This window comes from Ovis canadensis, chromosome 17, assembly GCF_042477335.2.
Source record: "Ovis canadensis isolate MfBH-ARS-UI-01 breed Bighorn chromosome 17, ARS-UI_OviCan_v2, whole genome shotgun sequence".
In the NCBI taxonomy this organism is placed as follows: domain Eukaryota; kingdom Metazoa; phylum Chordata; class Mammalia; order Artiodactyla; family Bovidae; genus Ovis; species Ovis canadensis.
Genome location: NC_091261.1, coordinates 80,570,755 through 80,588,244, shown reverse-complemented (window position 1 = coordinate 80,588,244; position 17,490 = coordinate 80,570,755). Strand labels below are relative to the sequence as shown.

The following is a 17,490-nucleotide window of genomic DNA, read 5'->3' as shown; positions in this document are numbered from 1 at the left end:
TCACAACAACCTGATGAGGTAGATGTTTTTAATCCCCCTTTGTGGATGAGGAAGCTGAGCCTTGACAGAGCCTGTGTGGTAAGTGCTAGCGCCGAGGTCTCTTCTTACATCACCCGGCGCAATCCACCTCTGCTAGCAAACCCCACCCCTCGGCCCACACCTGCCTCTCCAGCCCCGCCCCCAGGCGCTCCCCGTTCTAGTTCTTCAAACCCTCCTTGCTGCCTCTGGCCTTGATACTTTTGCACAAAAAGCTGTACCGTCCGGGTGCACATACTCTTTGTCCCACCCCTACGCTTGACTGCCTCCACGTCTTCGGGTCTCTGGAGGTTTTTGCCTCCGGCTCCCTTCCCTGTCAAGCACCTCTCAGCTACTTCCTCAGCCCACACGCTCCCCCATGTGCCAACTGCCTGCACTGCAATCCACAGCCCTCTCCACCCTGTGAGCTTCAGAGGAGCCCCACCGAGTGCATTTACCTGCCGACAGGTCGTGCACCACATTTAGGTCCGCAACACAGCTTCGGAAGAACTTTCATGATGTTCTCTAAGAGGCCAGGTGCTTGGTGTGAGGCCCGGTGAACCTGCCACCCTCCTTACAGCCTCCTACTCACGTCAGCAGCTCCTTATGGGTGTGTTTGTTTCCGTCACTGCCTCTTCTGTCAAATCCTTTCCCTCCCTCTCTCTGTCCAGTAAGTACCCCTCTTTTCTCCTCATTAAACAGACACAATCTAGAACTGATTTATCATCTTAAAAATTTATGGGGACATCCTTGGCAGTCCAGTGTTAAGACTCCACACTTCCAATGCAGGGGGCACAGACTGGGTCCCTGGTTGGAGAACTAAGATTCCACATGCTGCATGGCTGGAAAAAAAAAAAAAAAAAATATATATATATATATATATATATATATATATATATATATATAATTGAATAGAATCCTAAATCAGGCACATGCTGTCTTAAAATCATAGAACTTTATAGCTGGAAGGAGGCCTTGAAGCTCTGATATGTAAAGATTTTACATCCACACACAGACACATCTATATTCTTAAAAGTGAAGGGGGTTGGAACATGTGCGTATGTGTATACATATACACATATATATGGAGAAGGGAATGGCAACCCACTCCAGTATTCTTGCCTGGAGAATTCCAGGGACAGAGGAGCCTGGCGGGCTATAGTCCATGGGGTTGCAAAAGAGTCGCATATGACTGAGCAACTAACACACACACACACATAAGCCCTATACACACACACACACACACACACACACACACAGATACAGACATACTGACGATATCAGAGGTCGTATATGAGTGTCTTTTAATTTGCTTTATTGTTGTTTACTCCTGAAAAGTGCTGACTACTTTCCCCTGTAGAATTGTGCTAGAATTTCTATGTTGTTGTTGTTCAGTTGCTAGGTCATGTCCGACTCTTTGAGACCCCTTCAACTGCAGGGAAATTTCCAGGGAAATTGGAACCTTCATCACTACTGATGGGAATGCAAAATGGTACAGCCACGTTGGAAAACCTTGTGTCAGTTCCTTAAACAATTAAACTATTGTTGCTGTTCAGTCGCTTGGTTGTTTCCAACTTTTTGCAACCCCATGAACTGCAACATGCCAGGCATCCCTGTCCTTCACTATCTCCCAGAGTTTGCTCAGACTCATGTCCATTGAGTCAGTGATACCATTCAACCATCTCACGCTCTGTCCTCCCTAAAGAATTTCTATAGCAAGTTTCTATGCTGACAACCAACGTGGATCCTCAGATGTGAGATGAGGTGCTGAAAGCCACGACTTCCACTCCTCTGGACTGGCCGGGTATGTGCTTGTCCCTTTGCCCCTCTGAACTTGTCAGCAAGCCTTCCCTGGCCTTTTCTACAAGTATTTCCAGCTCTCCAGCAAGCCCTCTGTGTCTTTCCCCACCAATCCCAGGACGATTAATCTGATCTATATTCCTCTGATTCCAATCTGAATTCTTGATAGTAACTGAATGTCAGAGAGCATAGACCATCCCATGGAAATAATTTTCCCTTTTGGTGAACTATATCCAAATCCCTTCTTACATTTTTTTCTTCGGGAGGCTGTAGCTAGCTCCCGTCTCTGATGATGCCAGGACAGAGGCCCCCACGCAGGGTGCTCTGGACAAGATTTTAGACACCTTTTTCTGTGAAGGGTCAGACAGTAGCTATCTCAGGCTTTGCAAGCCATATGACCTTTACTGCAACTACTCAACTCTGTGGTCATAGCAGGAAAGCCGCTGTAGATGATATGTGAACAAATAGGGGTGACTGTATTCCAATAAAACTTGATTTACGGAACAGGAAGTGATACCTCATTTGCCAACCTTCACTCTGGAGGATAAGCATCTCTACTTGGACGCAGGAAACCCCTCCCCCCTTGGATTTTACCCAGGGACTCACCAATCCAATGTGTTTCTACAGAGACGACTTAAAGAAAAAATGAGATGAAACAAAATCTGACAACACATGAAATCAGTATAATGGTCCTGGCCAGAGGAAACCATTGTCAACACAGTATTTGGAAGCTTCAACTCCAGTGCCAAATGTCAAAGTGTTGCTGGGAAGTAGCCAGGGGGCTCCGGAGCAGAGGGTTCCATCTGACCATGGTAAAGGTCCTCGAATCTCTCCCGAGCAACTACAGTGTTTTTTCCTCCTTTTAATACCACGAGGACCTGGTGTGACAGTAGCTGGGGTCCTACGAGAAGGGTCGTGTCTTTTACTGTACGTGGGGGGGCTGGGCAGGCCACAATGAAGACGGGAGATTCTGTGTACTGCAACTAAGACCTGGTGCAGCCAAATGATTTTTTTAATGGAGCTAGAGATGAATCCACGCACCCTGGACACCTTATCTTTGACAAAGGAGGCAAAAAAATACAATGGAGAAAAGACAACCTCTTTAACAAATGGTGCTGGGAAAACTGGTCAACCACATGTAAAAGAACGAAATTAGAACACTTTCTAACACCATACACAAAAATAAACTCAAAATGGATTAAAGATCTAAATGTAAAACCAGAAACTGTAAAACTCCTAGAGGAAAACATAGGCAGAACACTCTCTAACAATCGTTTCCAACTCTTTGCGACCCCATGGACTGCAACGCACCAGGCTTCACCATCTCCAGGAGCTTGGTCAAACTCATGTCCATTGAGTCAATGATGCCATCCAAACATCTTATCCTCTGTCGCCCCCTTCTCCTGCCTTCAATCTTTCCCAGCATCAGGGTCTTTTCAAATGAGTTGGCTCTTTGCATCAGATGGCCAAAGTATTGAAGCTTCATCTTCAGCATCGGTCCTTCTAAGGAAAAGGATTGATTTCCTTTAGAATGGACTGGTTGGATCTCCTTGCAGTCCAAGGGACTCTCAAGAGTATTCTCCAACACCACAGTGCAAAAGCATCAATTCTTCAGCATTCAGCCTTCTGTATGGTCCAACTCTCACATCCATACATGACCACAGGAAAAACCATAGCTTTGACTAGATGGACTTCTGTCGGCAAAGTAATGTCTCTGCTTTTTAATATGCTGTCTATGTTTGTCATAGCTTTTCTCCAATGAGTGGGACCTTCGTTTTTTGAATGCTGAGTTTTAAGCCAGCTTTCACTCTCCTCTTTCACCTTCAAGAGGCTCTTTAGTTCTTCTTCACTTTCTGCCATAAGGGTGGTGTCATCTGCGTATCTGAGGTTATTGATATTTCTCCCGGCAATCTTGATTCCAGCTTGTGCTTCATCCAGCCTAGCGTTTCTCATGATGTACTCTGCATAGAAGTTAAATAAGCAGGGTGACAATATACAGCCTTGACGTACTCCTTTCACAATTTTGAACCAGTCTGTTGTTCCGTGTCTGATTCTAACTGCTGCTTTTTGACCAGCATACAGGTTTCACAGGAGGCAGGTAAGGTGGTCTGGTATTCCCATCTCTTTAAGAATTTTCCAGTTTGTTTTGGTCTACACAGTCAAAGGTTTTAGCATAGTCAATGAAGCAGAAGTAGATATTTGTCTGGAATTGTCTTGCTTTTTCTGTGATCCAGTGGATGTTGGCAATTTGATCTCTGGTTCCTCTGCCTTTTCTAAATGCAGCTTGAACATCTGGAAGTTCTTGGTTCACATGACTGTTGAAGCCTGGCTTGGAGAATTTTGAGCATCACTTTGCTAGCGTGTGAAATAAGTGCAATGTGCGGTAGTTTGAGCGTTCTTTTTTTTTTTTTAGTTTGAGTATTCTTTGGCATTGCCCTTCTTTGGGACTGGAAAGAAAACTGACCTTTTTGAGTCCTGTGGCCACTGCTGAGTTTTCCAAATTTGCTGGCATATTGAGTGCAGCACTTCAACAGCATCATCTTTTAGGATTTGAACTAGCTCAGCTGGAATTCCATCACCTTCACTAGCTTTGTTCATAGTAATGCTTTCTAAGGCCCACTTGACTTTGCACTCCAGGATGTCTGTCTCTAAGTGAGTGACCATACCACCATGGTTATCTGGGTCATTAAGATCTTTTTTGTGTGTGTAGTTCTGTGTATTCTTGCCACCTCTTGTTAATATCTTCTGCTTCTGTTAGGTCCATACTGTTTCTGAGCCATGGCGGAGCCACTGGGGAAGCCCAATTAAACTATGCAGCCCAGCAATTCCACTCCTAGGTATATACAGAAGAGAAGTGAAAACACATGTCTATACAGTTAACCACATATGAATGTTTATAGCAGTATTTTTCATAATTGCTAAAAGGTAGAAGTGATTAACTATGAATGGATAAAGAAATGCAGTCTATCCATATAATGGAATACTATTCAATCATAAAAATGCGGTACTGGTACATGTTATAAAATGGACAAACCATGAAAATATGCTGAGAGAAACCAGTTATGCAAATGCATATATGATTTCATTCATATGAAAATGCAAAATAGGGAAATCTATAGGGACAAAAAGTAGATTATTTATTGCTTGCATGCTCAGTCACTTTAGTGATGTCTGACTCTGCCACCCCATGGACTGTAACCCACCAGGCTCCTCTTTCCATGGAACTTTTCAGGCAAGGATACTAGAGTGGGTTCCATTTCCTCTTCCAGGGATCTTCCCAACCCAGGATCAAACCAGGGTCTCTTGAATTGGCAGGAGGATTCTTTACCACTAAGGCCACCTTGGAAGCCCCCATTCAAGAAATGGCAACCCACTCTAGTATTCTTGCCTGGAACATCCCACAGATAGAGGAGTCTGGTGGGCTGCAGTCCATGGGGTCACAAATCAGTTGGACACAACTGAGCAACTAAAGAGCAGCAAGCACTTCATATAAGTGGAATTACACAATACGTGTCCTTTTGTGACTGGCTAATTTTACTTACCATAGTGTTTTCAAAGTTTATTCCTGTTGTAGCATATATCAGTACTCATACATTTTTAAAGAAATATTTACTTATTTGGCTATATTGGGTCTTAGTTGCTGCTCACAGATCTTTTTTCCAGCATAGGAGGTCTTTCAGGTGGTGTCCGGGGTTCTCTCTCTAGGTGTGGCTTGGGGGTTCAGGGGTTCAAGACTATGGATTTATTTAATAGTTGCCCAATAGCCTGTGGGATCCTTGTTCCCCAACCAGGGATTGAACCCATGACCTCTGGGTTGGAAGGAGGATTTTTAACCACTGGACCACTAGGGAAGTCCCTTCGTGCATGTTTTTATGGCTGAATAATATTCTATTATATAGAGATGTCTCATTTCTATTTGTTCATCTACTGAACCACTTGTTGGCTATTGTGAATAATGTTACTATGAACACTGGTGTACAAATCTCTGAGTCCCTGCTTCCATTCTTTTAGGTTATACCCAGGTGCTTGATTGGGGCTTCCCAGGTGCACTTGTGATAAAGAACTCTGTCAGAAAGATCCCTTGGAGGAGGAAATGGCAACCCACTCCAGTATTCTTGCCTGGAGAACCCCATGGACAGAGGAGCCTGGTGGGCTACAGTCCGTAGCAGAGTTAGAGTGAGCATGTACACAGGTGCTGGGTCATATGATAATTCTGTGGTTAACTTGTTGAGAAACCACCAAACCATTGTGCATAGCAGCTGTACCATTTTACATTGTTACCAGCAATGCATAAGTGTTCTCATTTTTCAAAATCCTTGCCAACACTTGTTATTCTCCTTTCTCTTTGATTATAGCCATTCTAATGGGTGAGAAGTTGATATCTCACTGTGCTTGTGATGTGCATTTCCCTAATGATTAGTAACATTGAGCATCTTTTATTGGCCTTTGGTATATTATCATTAGAGAAATGTCTGTTTAAGTCCTTTGCCTATGTTTGAATTGGATTATTTGGTGTTTTTTGTTGTTGTTGTTGAGTTTTAGTAATTCTGTATATATTCTGGAGACCATACCCTTATCAGATATGTTTGTTTGCAAATATTTTCTCCCATTCTCAGGGTTGTCTTTTCAATTTATTGACAGTGTCCTTTGATGCACAAAACTTAAATTTTGATGAAATCCAACTTATGTTATTTTGTTGTTGCTTATGCTTTTGGTGTAATATCCTAGAAATCACTGTTGAATTCAATGTCATGAAAATTTCCCTTGTTTTAAGAGTTTTATACAGTTGTAGTTCTTAGCTTTAGGTCTTTGATCCATTCTGAGTTAATTTTTGTATATGGTGTAAGTGTTAGTTGCTCAGTAGTGTCTGACCCTTTGCAACCCCATGGATTGTAGCCCGTCAGGCTCCTCTTTCCATGGAATTCTCCAGGCAAGAATACTGGAGTGGGTAGCCATTCCCTTTCTCCAGGGTATCTTCCTGACCCAGGGATTGAACCCAGGTCTCCAGCACTGCAGGCAGATTCTTTACCATCTGAGCCACCATGTGAATATTCAATTTCCACAAATGCACTTCATTTTGAAATAATCTCCCTCTCCCACTTCTTTTTTCACCCTGGTTTTGAGTTACTACTCTCAATGAATAGTAAAATCCATTCTATACTCCCCACCCACTTCAGACTTTTGAAAACCATAAAGGGAAATGTCTCCTCTTCAACAGGAAATCCCATGCCTGTTAGGCTCCCTGTAGGGCCTGGTTATGTCCTAGTTGAGCATAACCAACCATATAGAAATGTCAATAATTGCAAGCACCAGGCAAATATCAAATGCCTGGTGAAGACAAGTACAATTAGCAGCTTAGGGAGGAAAAAGCAGAGCTATATTCCTTTAGTTTGGGGACCCATATTCAGCCAGATTCTAGGCAAAGGGCTTAAAAGGAAGAATGTTTAGTTCATGGGTTTTGGAACTAGAGATGTATGTTCAAATTGTTGCTTTTCTCTTTTATAGCAGTATGCCCTTTAGCATTCTAATGGTTAGCTTTCCTGAGCTCTGATTTCTCTATCTTTAAGAATAATTCTCAGAGCTAGCTGCCGAAGGCAGATACTATTAAGTCTATTTTCACTTAAACCTGAAGGTCAGGAAACTGCAGGAGCACTCACTGTCACATCAGTTACTTCGTGCGACGACTAATTGCATTTCTAGGTGATCCAAGACCTCTGGTCTCTGGACTCCCTGATAGTACAGCGATGGGAGGTGAAGAATGAGACACCGTGGACGCTAAGTCACTAACACAGAGCTTGGCACTTAAGAAGCGCTTACTCAACGGCAGCTGAGCTGTGGACGCTTTCAGATTCCCCACCCGTAAATGAGCGATTTAGCTCAACTGATCCATTCTCAGATCTTGGGTGAGTCAGATTTTCCGGACACATGCGGAAACGCACGTCGGAGGGAGGAAGGAGAACTGGCAACCCGGCGCCCAGGTCCAGGTTTAGCACAGTGGGCGCGGCCACCTTGCTCACCTATCCGACCCGGCTCTGCAGGTGCCTAAAGGGGCGGTCAAAGGAGCTTAGACACATAGCCCCGCCCCCCCTCACTCTGCCTTCTTGATTGGGCCCGAGAGGTCGCGACTCGGAACGTCACATGCGTGCGACCCGCGTGTAAAAGGGGGCGTGTCCCGCCGAGAAGGAGGAGACAAGATGGCGGCGTCCGTGGGGCAGGGATGTCTGAGGTGGCTGCCCGGGGTCGCGTGGCGGAGCAGGTACAACTGTTTGGGGATCCTGCCTCGGGGCGAGGGACGGCCCGAGCCAAGCCGGGGTCTAGAGAGAGGAGTCGTTTCTCTGTCGCGGGCTCGCCCTCAGGAGTGCTCGAGGGGAGACGGAGCCACTCACCTTCACCTCGAGCTCGGGCGCAGGTGCGGCTGCCTCCGCCTAGGACGGTCCGAGTCTGGCCTAAACCTCTCTCTTTGTCCTTTCCACTCCACAAGGGACAAAAAAACAAAAATAGAAACAAAAAGCACCCTCTAAACCAGGTGAAATGGGCTGCGTGTCCGCCACTAGAGCCGAGGCAGGGCTGGACGCTCCTTTCTCTGGGAGTCGTATTGCTGGGAGGGGCGCCGAGATGTGGGAAGAGCACTGGAGTGCGAGTTGGGCGGCTTTCACTTTGGATTCTTGGACTCTGAAGTGAGAGGGTAGGATTCCGTAATCTCAAAATAGTCCATGATGGAAATAGGGTCTCGGTTACCCTGGTGACCGTCAACTCTTAGATTGTTAGAGGGGTCATAAATCCAGCCCTTTCTTTTTGGCGAAGTCGAGGCCCTGATAGACGGAAGGACTTGCTCAGTTCCACCCAGCCGGGTAGCAGCAGAGCTGAGACTCCTTCCCAGGTACCTCTGTGTCTCACGCAGGGACCTTTCCTTCAGGCTGCCCACCGTGAGGACATTCATTATTCGAAATAGCTTATGTAAGAACTAGCATGGGAGCATTTGGACTCTCGGAAAATGGATTAAAATGGTGGTTGCTGTAACTCAGAATCTGTTGCTCGGTGTCATTTCGAAGAGCTAAGATTGTGAGACCCACAACTTTCGTGTTTCGGACTGGCTTCATTTTGTCAGCGTGAATCAGAGCTTGCGCTATAATTTTGGGAAGTAGGGACCCTGGTTTCGGGGTGAGAGGGAACAGAAAATGCCATTGCCCTGGACAGGAAAGCTTCACTCTCCTATTATTAACTACTCAGAAATGGTGTAACTTCTCAGGAGAGGGCTCCACAGTGTGGTGGTAACTGTTAGGATTTGAACAAGAGGGTCTCTGTTGTTTTATTGTTACCAGGTGTGCTGTTTATGAGTCAGTAGTAAAATGTGTCATAAGTTGGAAAGACTAAAGAAATGACTGTCATGTGTTTTTTTTTTTTTTTTTTAACGATGGTGAGGAAGATGACTTCACCCACTATCATTTAAAAAGGGAAAAAAGTCGAAACTTTAGTACCAGTATAGGTAGAGACAGCTGGATTTAGGTCCACTGGGTAGGAGGGGTGAGGATTTGGGTACAGTAATTCAGTTTTCAAAGCTGTTACATATCCAGATGGAAACTATATTGAGATGCAAAAAAACCCCAAAAGATAACATTTCCATGATTTTTGAGTAAAGCAGTGTCTGTTTGTGAGACATATATTTGAAAGCCTCATACTGCAGAGTTTTCCAGTAACTGAGTGATATATGACAGGTGAGAGAATAGAGAAAGTAATTATAAATGATAATTTAGGGCCATGTTTCCTAAATTTGATAAAAGAATGGAGTGGGTGTTTATTAGTAAAAGAGATTTCCAGGTACATCCCCACAATGCTGCCAAATGCAGGCTCAGTAGGTGTAGGCTGGGGCCCTAGCAACTGTGTTTTTTATGGGTGCTCTGGACGGTTCTTTGGTTCAGGCTATATGAACATAGTACCTAGGTGGTGCATGATCGTGTCAGACCTTCCTTCAGGAGTATTTATGACATTCCTGCCACCGTCAACTACAGTGCCAGGGATCGGGGGGAGCGGGGAGGGCAGGAGAAAAGAGAGGAATTAAAAGATAACAGGCCTTGCGTTGAAAGAACTTTACAGTTTAGTAGAAGCGAGAGGGAACATGGCTAAATAGTACGAGATAGAACATGGAATAGGCCTTAAGAAACCTGCCAGTTCATTTTCAGGAAAACTTGTCACAGCTCCAAAAAGCAGGAGGGACGTAAGGACTATAGTTAGTGTTACTACCAGAGGTGATGTTAAAGAGACTTTAAAACTGGGCTTCGCTGGTGCCTCCGTGGTAGAGAACCTGCCTGCCAATGCGGGAGACATGGGTTCGAGCCCTGTTCTGGGGAGATCCCACAGGCCGTGGAGCAGGCAAGCTCACCTGCAGTAACCGTCGAGCTGTGCTCTGGAGCCCGGGGAGCCGGAACTGCTGAGCCTTAGAGCCTGTGCTCCACAACAAGAGAAGCCGCTGCAATTGGGAGCTCAGGCACCACAGCGAGAGAGTGGCTTGCACTCCCCACAGCTTGAGAAGCTTCACAGCAGCAAAGCCCCAGCACGGTCAAAAATAATAATAATAAATAAATCATAAACGTAGTTTAAAACTATGAATGTGGACACAGACCAGTTAGGGTGAACAGGGGTCACAGTTGATGTGGCCACCCCAGTGTGCCAGCTGAACATCACTTGTGTTACTTTTGATAAGAGTAATATGTAGCGAGATACCAGGGCCTGGGATTAAGGTTTTATGTGATTGTCTCATTTACTCCTAATGAGGTGGGTCCTGTTTTTAGAGGTGGAGAAACTGAGGCTTAGAATTAGTTAACAAGTGGCGGAATAGAGATCTGAGCCCCAGAGTCAGACTTAAGTGCTTAATCGTGGGCTTGCAGGGGGTGCACGTGGGTTCGCCATACAGAAGGTACATGTGATTGAACCTAGCTGTTCATTTTTCTGAAGCTTAATCTCGCTGTTGAGATTGAGGTCCAGGGGGAAGACAGACAAACCCCTGTATTCGTCGACAAGTACAGACAGAAATAACGTGAATATATATAAAATCAGTTCATTTCAGGTAGTGAGAAGAAAAATAAAGGAAGTTAATTAAGGAGTTAGCGCTCCAAAGAGAGAACTCTTGGGCTTGTGGTCAGGAGGAAGCATTTGAGCAGAGAATTGAGTGAGGAGGGACTGAACCAGCTGGAGGGGTGTGCCCAGTGGAGACAGCATTGCAGAGGCGTGGGTGTGCAAGGGGTGGGGGTGGACGTGTGAGGAGAGGGGAAGTAGCAGGAGGTCTGGGGTTCAGAGGGCCACTTATGTAGGGTCTGTTTTGAAAAGGTCAGTCCGGATGTTCTGTGATAAATGGGACATGGAGGCCAAGCAGGGAGACCAGGCTAGTGCAGCTCTTCAGCAGCAGACCCAGTGGCTCAGGCCAGAGAAGAGAAGTAGGCAGATAAGGGTGTATTTTGAAAGTGGGGGCTTCGTACCTTGTCAGTGGATTGAATGTGGACAGTGAGAAAGAAAGGACTTGCAAAGGAGTCCCCTGTGCACTGGGGGAGTTGTGGTGCCTTTTGTCTGGGGTGGTGTATTAATTATAGCAGCGTTGCTACGGTAACAGGTAAATTCTAACATCTTGGTGACTTAACACAGTGGAAGTTTTTGTCTCTATCATGTAAGTCCAGGCCACTTCTCATCGGGAGGGCAGTGTGATTTGAGGGCCTGTCTCTTGCCATCGTAACACATGGCTGCCCAGGATCTGCATGTTTGCCTCCATCTAACAGGACGGGAGGGGACCTGGGGAGTCTGAATGGTTCTCACAGTGGTTAGAACTCACTTCTAGGAAATCTCATCTGTTGGGTAGAGGAAGTGGATTTAATAACCGGCTGGCTAATCTCTGCCACAGATGGACAGCTCTGGGGGATGGAGCTGTTGAAGGGGAGTGAGGGAGGGTTGGGAATCTGTTTTGGACAAACTCAGTTTGAGGTGATTCAAAGTGAGGATGTTGGGTAGCCAGGTTGAAATATGGTCTGGAGGTCTCTGAAGTAGCAGTGAGGAGAGTCCTCTGCATCTGGCTGTTTAAAAGCAGACTGGGTGAACATCTCTAGGGCGAAGCCTAGACAAAGCAGGTGTCTGAGCCTCAGGCATGGCAGCTGTTTGAAGTTAGGGAGACTGGACAGACAGAAAAATCAGGGTTCCAAAGGCTATGTGTGTTTCAAGAGGGGCAAGGTGTGAATGAAGGCGTTGAAAGAGACAAACTCCCAGTTAAAAAACACCTAAGTCCCAGGCACTCACTGTATAGTGTGGGGCCAAGAGTTACTAGTACTGTCTTGTGTATTTGAAAGTTGCTAAGAGAGTATTTCTCATCACAAGAAAAATCTGCAGACATGCATGGTGAGGGATGTTTAACTAGTTTTCTTGTGGGGATCCTTCCACAATATATACAAATAGGGAATAATATCCTACACCTGAAACTAATATAATGTTACATTTCAGTTATACCTCAGTTGGAGGAAAAAAAAAAGGAGGGGATCACCTGTGACAGATGCTGCTGAGAGGTCAAATAACACGAGGTCCAAGAAATGTGAGTAGGGGTTGGCAGGTGGAAGAGGTGACCTCGGCAGGAGGCGATGTGGTAGGAACAAAAGCCCGGAGAGACGGGAAGGCGAGGAAGTGAAGCAGTGAGCAGTGCTCTTTCTGCACGCCCGCAGTGGCGTGGGCAGTGCTGTAAGATCAGAAACAGTGTGGTGTTGATATGAGAATAAGAATGATCCGGAGATGAAAGACAAGCTGATGCAAGGAGCCATTTGCCAGCACTTGTTCCAGGAGCCGGGGCTGCATCAGGGGATGGCGAGACCTTGACTTTGTTCTTGGGAAGATCTGAATGCAAGCCAGCTGCCTGGGTGCTGTGCGTTGGGTTACAGTGGATAAGCCCTGATCTCCCACTTGCACCTCCCTTAGGCAGCGGCCCCCGCCAGGGGGGAGGGAAGGAAAGGCCTTATTCAGCGGCCTGCAGCATGCTTTGGGTTGGGGGCTCAGCAGCAGTTCTGGACGCACAATGCAGCAGTGTGCGCCGCGCAACAATGCCGCCTTCAGCCAGAGTCTACACTGTGGCTCTGGGCGCTCGCCTTCGCAGTGGGAGTGTCCAGTCCAAGAGATGAGCATTGTGCACTCTGAAAGAACACTCGCCTACTGCAACACACCCTCCTTTGTGCTAGGAGCCGTCCGTCCATCTGGCCTCCGAGGGGGTGCTGACGGTCAAGGTCCCAGCCTTGTTCTGCACGCAGATCTCGGTCGCCTGTAGGAGAGTCAGAGTCACCCTGTTGGCACCATGCTACGAGAGTGTCACTAAGTCAAGGAAGTTTCACAGGAGTAAATGAAGGCGTTTAAATCTGATCATGTTCACAGGATATTTATGTAAGACTTAACTACTAAGAATCCATGAATGTAAACATTACTGTATGAAAGTCATAAATGCCGTTCTATTTTCCACAAAAATAGCAGTTTAGACATTTATAATAGAGTGAATTTCTGCTTTCATAAAAGACTCCGAAGGAAAAAAAGAAACCCTTACTAACAAGGACATAGTTTCTTTACTTTAGATTTCAGGTCAGTATTTGGGGGAACTGAAGTGCTATCTGAATTGAAGGTGGGATGTTTGCTCTTTGATTAAGGAGAGACGGTGGTTCATTAAAAATTCATCAATGCTTTCCTTGCTCGCACAGTCACTTACTGCGCTGGGGATGTGTCCTATTTCCCTAGGTAAAGAGGAAATGAAGAGAGAAAAAGAATAAAATACTATTTCCTTACAGCTTGAAGCCATGAAAATGGTCATTTTTTTCCTCAGAATGCTTGAAAACCCTTTTACCCTGTGAAAGTAGCTTTTGTGGCCAAGTAGCCACAAATAATAATTTTAAAATTCCAAACAAGTTGAGCCTTCCAGACTCAAAGTAGATTAGAGTAGCTCAGCCTGATTTGTTTGCGTCATTCTTTCCCCAGGGTAAACATTTAAAGTTTAAAAATTCAGGGTATTCTCTGCTGGTCCCGTGGCTAGAACTCTGTGCTTCCACTGCTGGGGGCACAGGTTCAGTCCTGCAGGCTTCGGGGCACAGCCCAAAAAGAAAAAAATTTAAAATTTCAGCCGCTTTATTAGGTTCTTTAATTAATAGGAGTTTGAGGCTACAAGGCTGTGTACAGCTGTTCTTTTGTGGTGAAGAAACATGCTTTTTGTGTAAGTGCAGCTTTACTGCTTATCATGGTCTTAGAAAAGAGTAATTCTTTTGTGAAAAAGTTGTAGACTTCAGAAAAGTTATGAAAATAGTACAGAGAATTTCCAAATGCCCTGTGCTCTGGTTCCCCGTATTTTAGCTATATCTGCTTTATCATTCTCCCTTCTCTTCCTTTTTCTCTTTTTGTGAGTGTCTATATGTATATATTTTCTGCTGAAACACTTGGTGCCCCTTTACATTTAAATTTTTGAGCCCTTTTCCTATAAGGACATTTTCTTACAAAACGACAGGACTGTACAGTGGTCAAAACTGGTAGATTAAATGGATGCAATAGTATTATTGACTCTATAGATTGTATTCAAATTTTGGCAGTTGATCCTCTAATTTTTTTTAATTAAAAAAATGTTTAATGATTCCTTTTTGCTTGATTATAGGCGTCCTCACTGTGAAGATGTTGTCTTGAGCCACTTCCTTCAGTCCCTGAGGAAGCCATCTCTCAGAACCTTTTCCACAAGTAAGTAGCAATTTACTACTTACAAAAGACTGGACTGCCCAGGTGACACAGTGGTAAAGAATCTGCCTACCAATGCGGGAGGCTCAAGAGATGTGAGTTAGACCCCTGGGTGGGGAAGATCCTCTGGAGAAGGAAGTGGCCACCCACTCCAGTATTCTGGCCTGGAGAATCCCATGGACGGAGGAGCCTGGCGGCTGCAGCCTGTGGAGTTGCAGAGGAGGACGCAGCTGAGCGACTAAGCACAGGCACCAGCGGCAGGCAGGGGCGGCGCTGGCCTCTGCTTCAGCGTGCCCATCAGCAGGCCCATACAGACGCAGCACCTATTTCGCAGGGCTGTCGTTAGACTCAGATGGAATTGTGCCTGTGAAGTGCTTAGAGTCCCTGCCCCAGAGGTGCCCCTGAAGCCTTAGCTGCTGTTATCTGATTATTTTTACTGGGTGAGTATGGGGGGTTCCGTTGCTTGAATGTACCATTTGGTGTTGGACAGTTTAGTTGCTCCTAGTCTTTTGAACTGTGGTGCTGGAGAAGACTCTTGAGAGTCCCTCGGACTGCAAGAAGATCAAACTAGTCCATCCTAACGGAGATCAACCCTGAATACTCATTGGAAAGACTGATGTTGAAGCTGAAACTCCAATACTTTGGCCACCTGATGTGAAGAACTTACTTATTGGAGAAGACCTTGATGCTGGGAAAGATTGAAGGCAGGAGGGGAAGGGGACGATAGAGGATGAGATGGCTAGATGGCATCACCGACTCGATGGACATGAGTTTGAGTAAGCTCCAGGACTTGGTGATGGACAGGGAGGCCTGGCGTGCTGCCGTCCATGGGGTCAGAAAGAGTCAGACACGACTGAGCAACTGAACTGAACTCTCTTTCTATTATAGACAGTTCGGTAGTAACGTATCTTTATGCATCCTCAGAATAAATTTGGTGACTTAGAATTGCTGCCTGAAAAGGTTTGTGTGTTTTATAACTTGGTATTTAGACCAAATTGCTCTTCAGGGAGGTTGTCCCAGTCTCCCCTCCTGAGCAGAAAAGGCTCATGAGCACATCGGTTCCCTACACCCACCTCAGCACTGGATTATGAACTTTTTAGATCTTTTAAGCAGTTGTTTGAATCTTTACAAAAATGTGTGTTGTTTTTATTATCTAGATACCCTTTTTATTCTGTTGTACCAAAAGCTGTTTTTGACTGCCGAGTAATCATACCTTGGGAATAAAATGAGATGATTAATGAGAATAAAAACAAAAGGCTTATTATTAAGGTAGTTAAATAGGGGCACATCTGAGTGGTACTTAAGTAGGACTTGCCTGTGGGAACATGTAAGACTCAACTTGAAGGATGGAGGGGAGCCTCAGAAATGAAGTCAGAATGTCGCAGATCTGCATAAAAACTCTGCTTTTATAAAGCGACAAACACGGCCGGCCGGGAGGCAGTCAGGAGTGAAGGGCACCCCTGCTTCCTGCTTCCTGTTAGAGGAGTAAAGAAAGCCTGTAGAGAAAGAGGCCTGTGATTGAAGCAAGGACCGGTATAGCCAAAGCACCGAGGAGGGTGTGACCCGCCAGCCTGGGGCGCTAGCTTAGTGCCACGGGGCTGTGTACAACAGGTCTCTCCTCACCAGATAATCCAGAAAGAGGGAAAAAAATGTTTCTTGCTTTCTGACAAGTTTTTCTGGTCAGAGGTAGACTATTTAGTTGTTAAGTAGTAAGAGTTCTTTAGGAATAATCAGAAGATGGAAGAGATTAATGACATCCATACTTGCTCATTAAAAAAAGAAACAGCAGGGAATTCCCTGGTGGTCCAGTGGTTAGGACTTGAAGCTGTCACTGCTAAGGGCCCAGATTCAATCCCTTGTCTGGGAACTAAAACCCCACGAACCTCTCAGCATGGCCAGAAAAAAAGAAAACCAAAAAAATCCTAACCCCTCTTCTCACTGTGCCAGTCTTCACTCACTGCCTTCACCTCGCTGCCCTTGTCTGCAGGTGGCCTTCTCCCCGTGTGTGTGTCTGTCTCCAGGTTTTCTTTCTGTAAGTGGACGAGTCATATTATTAGAGCCCACTGTGGGGACCTTCTTTTAACCTGATTCCCTCTGTAGAGACCTCCTATCCCAGAAGGGTGACGGAGGTGTGGGGTTGGGGCCTCAGCATATAAATTTTGTGAGTGTGCGTGCTCGGTCACCAAGTCGTCTCCGGCTTTGGGGGCCCTGGACTGTAGCCCACAAAGAGGAACTAAAAAGCCTCTTGATGAAAGTAAAAGAGGAGAGTGAAAAAGTTGGCGTAAAGCTCAACATTCAGAAAATGAAGATCATGGCATCTGGTCCCATCACTCCATGGGAAATAGATGGGGAAACAGTGTCAGACTTTATTTTGGGGGGCTCCAAAATCACTGCAGATGGTGACTGCAGCCATGAAATTAAAAGACGCTTACTCCTTGGAAGGAAAGTTATGACCAACCTAGATAACATATTCAAAAGCAGAAACATTACTTTGCCGACTAAGGTCTGTCTAGTCACTGCTAAGGGCCCAGATTCAATCCCTTGTCTAGGAACTAAAACCCCACGATTGGTTTTTCCTGTGGTCATGTATGGATGTGAGAGTTGGACTGTGAAGAAGGCTGAGCCCCGAAGAATTGATGCTTTTGAAGTGTAGTGTTGGAGAAGACTCTTGAGAGTCCCTTGGACTGCAAGGAGATCCAACCAGTCCATCCTAAAGGAGATCAACCCTGGGATTTCTTTGGAAGGAATGATGCTAAAGCTGAAACTTCAGTACTTTGGCCACCTCATGTGAAGAGTTGACTCATTGGAGAAGACTCTGATGCTGGGAGGGATTGGGGGCAGGAGGAGAAGGGGACGGCAGGGGATGAGATGGCTGGATGGCATCACGGACTCGATGGATGTGAGTCTGAGTGAACTCCGGGAGATGGTGATGGACAGGGAGGCCTGGCGTGC

The 17,490-nt window shown here is 45.7% G+C and overlaps 1 protein-coding gene and 1 long non-coding RNA gene across 9 annotated transcripts in view; one reads left to right on the top strand and one right to left on the bottom strand.

Moving 5' to 3' along the window:
• Positions 1-731: 731 nt before the first annotated feature.
• LOC138422370 (uncharacterized) lies at positions 732-8,412 on the bottom strand. Its single transcript, XR_011249851.1, has 2 exons — positions 8,202-8,412; positions 732-857 (listed from the first exon to the last, which is right to left on the bottom strand). It is a non-coding gene; the product is annotated as an uncharacterized lncRNA (long non-coding RNA).
• Positions 7,967-17,490, top strand: part of PISD (phosphatidylserine decarboxylase) — a 27,956-nt gene continuing 18,432 nt past the window's right edge. For 3 of the 8 annotated variants that reach the window (XM_069557156.1, XM_069557154.1, XM_069557152.1), the window contains exons 1-2: positions 8,001-8,071; positions 14,462-14,541. Coding sequence is in view for 2 of the 8 variants with exons in the window: in XM_069557150.1 (XP_069413251.1) it covers positions 8,010-8,071; positions 14,462-14,541 (142 nt within the window). In the remaining 6 variants the exon portion in view is untranslated. Of the gene's footprint in view, positions 8,072-14,461; positions 14,542-17,490 lie in introns of all 8 variants that reach the window. The other 5 variants (XM_069557150.1, XM_069557149.1, XM_069557159.1 and 2 more) reach the window with 4 other exon arrangements.